Consider the following 5,947-nt stretch of genomic DNA (forward strand, 5'->3'; position numbering starts at 1 on the left):
AGCTGCATTAAACAGATTATCCAGAGAGATGATACAGAAATTTTCCAAATAAATACATACACAAATATTTTTCTCAGATTAATGGTTGTGGTGAAAAATAACAAAGCAAGTTTATATGCAGCTTTTAGGCAGATTTCTGCATAGTAACAGCATAACTGGTGTGCATAGCTTAAGCTCATTTCTGAAGAAACAGTTATGCAGAAGGACAATTATTGTGCTGCCTGCAACAGAAAACTGGGGGAAAATTGCTTTAGTGTTAAAGTTTGGATCTGCTGGGGGACATGAACTGCTAGTTATGATGACTCACAAATGTCTTCACCCATAGGCAAAGGTAAAATGAAAATTGGTCATACATAGATTTGACATGTGTAATTCAATACAGGCTTGGGAACTTGGTAAGTAGACCATGCACACATCTGGCAGGCTAAATTCAGCCCGAAGGGCCAGATGTTGTGGAAGTCTGTCTTAGGAGGACCTTAGATTAGTTTTTAAATAAATACAAACTTTCAAAATAGACACAAGACAAATAAAAACACTGTAGAAGGTCAGTGAAAGAGAATGGAGAAGGACATTGTGTCTTTAGAGAACATTTCAAGAGAAGAAAAAGACTGAGGATATGCTTCACTATATGACATGCAGTTTTCTTGCCAGGTATGCGGCTGTATATCCCAGTCTCTTCTTACTTCAGGATACATTCAGCATAACATTTTAATCCGAACAACTTTAATATGGAACATTCCACAAAGAAGAGATACAAGTCATTGCTTTCTAGGAAACCTATTGTGTTATATTTTATATTAAACAGAACAATTTGGTAGAATTGCAAGAATACTGCAGTTATCGGAGACATCTAGCAGTACTCTAGCAGTCATTCTTGAAAATCATGTCAATGCAAACTGTGTGTTAGCTGGAGAACTGTTTTGACCCAAGAAATGGCAAACTCTGTAGAGAGTGTTCATGATGACAACTGATACAAGGACATCCCCTTTTATTCCAGAACCAAAGCTGGAGAAATGCTTTATTATTCAGCCATTTGGATATCGCAGTGCAGCTGAAAGCAAGCAGGAGGAGCCCTTACTTGGAGGAATTGGTGAGTTTTGCTTTACAGATGCTGATTGAGCGGCTGGACTTGACAACCATTCTGCAAGCTAAGTACGCATTTTAACCCTTTTAAATGAATTTGTAAAGAATTCTGGAACACTTAGCCGGCTGTATGTTCTATACATCTCGGATGGATGGAAATAGGAAGCGAGAGACTTTGGGTATTCAGAGCTTTATAAATTCTGAGTTATGTTTATGGATGGTAGCGGACACCAACTGAATGCATGTATACAAAAATCCTCCGCACAGTTACCTGATAAATGTATAGTATCTCTCAGCCTTGCTATGAGTGTTGCACATTGATGTGGCAAAACAATCCTTTACTTTTGCTCCTGAGGATACATTCAGTAAATCTCAGCCAGTCTCAACTGTTTGTTGAATATAACTAGAGAAAATGAACATTTACAAGCACTTTTTATTGTGTTCCTACATTAATTTTTTATGAACATGCCAAGGCTTTTCTAAGATGGGCACATACCTTAGAAATATGAATGTGTGAAGAAATGGGTTGTTAAAGCAATAGCATTTTGTCTACTTTAAAATGATGTAGCCCACACCGAGAAAAGAAAAAACTAGGCTGTTTCCTTAAACTTATCCAGAAATTTTTCAAGCTGTAGCTATTAAAAACAAAGACCATGTCAGCTATAGTGTTTCAGACTATTTCGCACCGCATTTCTTCCTGCATTTTAATTTTTTCCACACTAAAAATCTGAACAGAATGTGTAGTTCTCCTCAGCTATATAATCTATTTCACATGAATTTATTACCCAAGAAGTTCAGGTGATCCTTTCTTTGAAGAAAAGAAAGGTAAAAGAAAAGAGAGGATTATTTTTCCATCAGTTTTCTTTTGTCATGGTCAATGAACTCAATTTTTTTTAAAAAAAAATTAATAAGAAAATTATGGTTTGTTCTCTCTTTGAATACACTGATTTTAGTTGTCTATTTTTGTCCCAGGGACCAAGAGTCTTTTATTTTGAAGAATGCAGTCCCAAAGGCACAAAACATTTGTAATCATGAGGGAATGGACATTAAATTAAGGAACACAGTTATCATGTTGGCAAAGATCCCAAAAGTAAATTCATAAACATATATTTTGGCTATTTTTTTAGGATTTTAATAGAAGTGTGTTATTGTTTCTTTAAATATATTTTTCCTGACTTTCCTTTCAGCAAAGACAATTACAGTCTATTAAATTACATGAAGATCTACTTATCTACTGCTAAAAGGGTTTTTTTTTCCATTCAAGGAAGAGAGAGGGTTTTATTTTAAAAAAAAAATCACATTTACATGAATTCACTTTCTTTGAGACACATTGAAACCTGAACGACAAGTGAAGTATTTCCCAGTGTCCTCCACAGCTGCCAACCGGAGTCGAGGGTTGCAATCTTAGAAGGTTGCTTCTGTGCACTATGAAGAATTTCTCATTTTCACTTCAAGATGTCGTCCACAAGCCTGGTACTTCTTTTTCTCAGAGGTTTTACAACTCAACAAACACCACAGCTCTGCCTGAAAGACAACCAAGAGATGAACAGTTGGCTCAGATAGAGATTGCTGTGCTAGGAATGTTATTTATAGCAGCCTCCACAGGCAATTTCATTCTCATACTGGTGCTATGGAGGAAAAGAATGAAGCTGTCTAGGATGTATGTGTTTTTGCTTCACCTAAGCATTGCGGACTTGACAGTTGCGTTTTTTCTAGTTCTTCCTCAGCTCTTTTGGAAAATTACAGATGTTTTCATGGGTCCAGATATCCTGTGCAGAACCATCAGCTATCTCCAGTTATTGAGCATGTTTGCCTCTACTTATATGATAGTAGTTATGGCAATGGACAGATTCCAAGCAGTCTGTTACCCTATGGTACCCTTCCACAAGAAAGGGTCTCTTTGGAATGCTTCCATCTGCACCAGTTGGTTTATTTCTTTGGTTTTCAGCATTCCCCAAGTATTTATCTTTCGGAAGAGTGAAGTATCTCCAGGTGTCTTTGACTGTCAAGCAGGCTTCATTGAACCCTGGGGCACAAAGCTGTATGTGACTTGGATATCTGTAGCTATTTTCTTCCTTCCTGCGGCTATCCTAACCATATGCCATGTTAGAATCTGCCGAGCAGTCCAAATGAATGTGGGTTTGAAAAACTACAGCGAATTTCAAGTAACAAACCAAAAACAGATATTGCCATCCCAAGCAAGGGATGTGAACTGTATGTCCAAGGCTATGATCAAGACTATAAAGATGACCGTGGTGATAGTTGTCGCTTATGTTGTCTGTTGGTCGCCTTTCTTCATTGCACAGTTGTGGACTGCGTGGCACCCCAGTGATGCTAGAACTGAAGGTGAGACAATCTTACTTCCTGAAAGATTTCACACTAATTATCATATTGCTACACATATACCCCTGGGAATTATCAGTACGTTCAAAGAGGTATTTGTATGAGTGATTTTTCCTGATTGTGTGTAATCCTTGCAGACCTCTTGTATTTTCATCTTTCTCTCTGGCTTACCAATAAAACATTTTTTTCCTCATGAAAGAAATGGTATTTTGATATTAGTAGAGAACACTAGAAATGTATGCATACAATAGGGATTCAATTGATATTTTTATTGATTTTTTTCGAATACAAAAATGATTAAGCCTTTTCATAAAATTTACAAAACCTAGTGCACTCATTCTGGCATTTATAATATAGCTGGTCAAACATTTAAAGCACTGAAGTGTTTTCATTAAGTGTCCAAGTTATTACAAATTAGTGTGAGGGAAATGTTGTTAAAGATATCACCTTGAGCTGTTTGATTGCTCTGTGATTGAGCTATATGGTTGCTGTACTCATAAATGACCTTTTATGAAAAGTTGGAAAAGTTGAATGTACTCCTTACTTCACTAACATTTCCAATTAGAAGTAGTAGGCAATACATGTGAAAAACTACAATGGTCAATAGCCGGATTCTAGTGATTTTTAAATTGATTTTGAAAATGGGTAGAAATGTAAAGACAATTAGAAAGCCTTCTTCAAAAGCAAATAACAACAGTAAATGAGTATGTTGAAGATCAATGGAATCACTGAAGATCAATTCTTTCAATTAGAGGTGGGCATGGACCCGGAAAAACCCATGTGCCATCAGTCCATGGTCCGTTGCGTTTCACGGACCACAATCTTTTTATGGACCCACCCCAGTTCATGAACCGGTCAGTCCATGGTCTGTCAGCGCTGGTTGCAAGCAAGGGGCATGGAAACAGGGCTTTAACCCCCCCTTGCTCTCACTGGCTGGTGGGCTCTGCCAGTCAGTTGGAGCAAGGGGGGAGGTTTAAAGGGCTCTCCGCGGCACTTGGGAGCAGCGCAGAAGGTGCTCCGTTGCTTCAGCTGGCTGGTGGGCTCCACTAGTTGGCTAGAGCTAGGGGGGTTAAAGGGCCCTCTGCACGACTTGCGAGCAGCACAGAGGGCACTCCTTTGCTCCAGCTGGCTGGCAGTCTCCACCAGTCAGCTGGAGCAAGGGGGGATTTAAACTTTAAAGCACTCCCCGTGCCACTTGTAAGTGGTATGGAGAGTGATTTAAACCCCCCTTGCTACAGCTGACTGGTGGCCAAAAAGTCGTGGGGTCCATGGAAAACAGCATCCCCATGATCCGCTGGTTCGCGAACACCAAATTGGGTTGGTCCGTGTAAAAATTTGATGTTTTCTGGTCCTTGCCCACCTCTACTTTCAATGTATTTGTGAGTCTTCTGTGAATGACTTGTACATTCTTTCCCTTTCAGGTCCAGTAATAGCTGTTCTTATGCTCCTAGGAAATCTTAATAGCTGTGTCAACCCATGGATTTATATGTACTTTTGTGGTCAACTACCACACTGTTCAAAGAAAAAAATGGACAATGCTGCTGCTCATGAGGAGTCCACAAATACAGGCAGTGTTAACTTGGGAGAGAAAGAATCTGAAGACAATGTTACATCAGTGTAACTGCAAACAACGGGGATTACAGCTTATTGTTTGTGCAGGCACATCAAGAATTTATTTTTCTATTTTGAGGAAATGTACATGTTAAGTATACAACAGGAGAAAGGAAGTATGCCACAAAATATATTGCACTACCACTGCATAATCTGTACTACAATAATTCCATTCAATTCAATGTATCTACAGTGAATACAGTTCAATACATATACAATAAATCCAAGGTGCATGCAATAAGAGAGAATTAAGTCCCAGTATGGTAGAAAACTCGCAGACTTGGTTTACAACGTCAAAATGCAACGGTGCCAGTAGAAGTCAGAAACCCACCTTACATGGTAGCTGAATTTTGTATTTGAAACCGACTGAAAATTGACCTTTGATATGAAATCGCATGACTAACTGATACTGGTGGCCTGACGAAGGACCGCTTCTGAAACGAGCCAAAAGGAACTAGACCGGTACAGCTCGTTGCCACCCTTCAATCTGCATGTTTGGATGCCATTCACCAGTTAATTTCTGACTTCTACTGGCACCGTTGCATTTTGACGTTGTAAACCAAGTCTGCGAGTTTTCTACCATACTGGGACTTAATTCTCTCTTATTGCATGCACCTTGGATTTATTGTATATGTATTGAACTGTATTCACTGTAGATACATTGAATTGAATGGAATTATTGTAGTACAGATTATGCAGTGGTAGTGCAATATATTTTGTGGCATACTTCCTTTCTCCTGTTGTATACTTTGCTCCTTGAGGAAGTATAATCTCTCCCCCTCCCCCTTAGAAATGTACATGTTGTCAAAAAGGTAGCTTTCAGTGTATAATATGCACAAATATAGATAAGATTTAAAAGGTCACTGCCCAACGGAAACTCTTAAAAGTAAAATTTGGCCATGCAGGTCCC

At 38.8% G+C, this 5,947-nt stretch overlaps 1 protein-coding gene across 2 annotated transcripts; it reads left to right on the plus strand.

Annotated features, from left to right (window-relative positions):
• The first annotated feature begins 1,051 nt into the window (after window positions 1-1,051).
• On the plus strand, window positions 1,052-5,076 carry LOC129336177 (mesotocin receptor-like). 2 transcript variants are annotated; one of them, XM_054989221.1, is made up of 3 exons: window positions 1,052-1,090; window positions 2,271-3,429; window positions 4,848-5,076. In XM_054989221.1, exons 2-3 carry the CDS (start codon window positions 2,511-2,513, stop codon window positions 5,045-5,047), a joined length of 1,119 nt encoding a protein of 372 aa, XP_054845196.1. In that variant the 5' UTR covers window positions 1,052-1,090; window positions 2,271-2,510; the 3' UTR covers window positions 5,048-5,076. The 2 variants fall into 2 exon arrangements, with proteins under 2 accessions (XP_054845196.1, XP_054845195.1); XM_054989220.1 differs by having other exon boundaries at window positions 1,060-1,152.
• Window positions 5,077-5,947: the final 871 nt, after the last annotated feature.

The sequence above is a fragment of the Eublepharis macularius genome, chromosome 9 (genome assembly GCF_028583425.1).
Source record: "Eublepharis macularius isolate TG4126 chromosome 9, MPM_Emac_v1.0, whole genome shotgun sequence".
NCBI classification, from domain to species: Eukaryota; Metazoa; Chordata; class Lepidosauria; order Squamata; family Eublepharidae; genus Eublepharis; species Eublepharis macularius.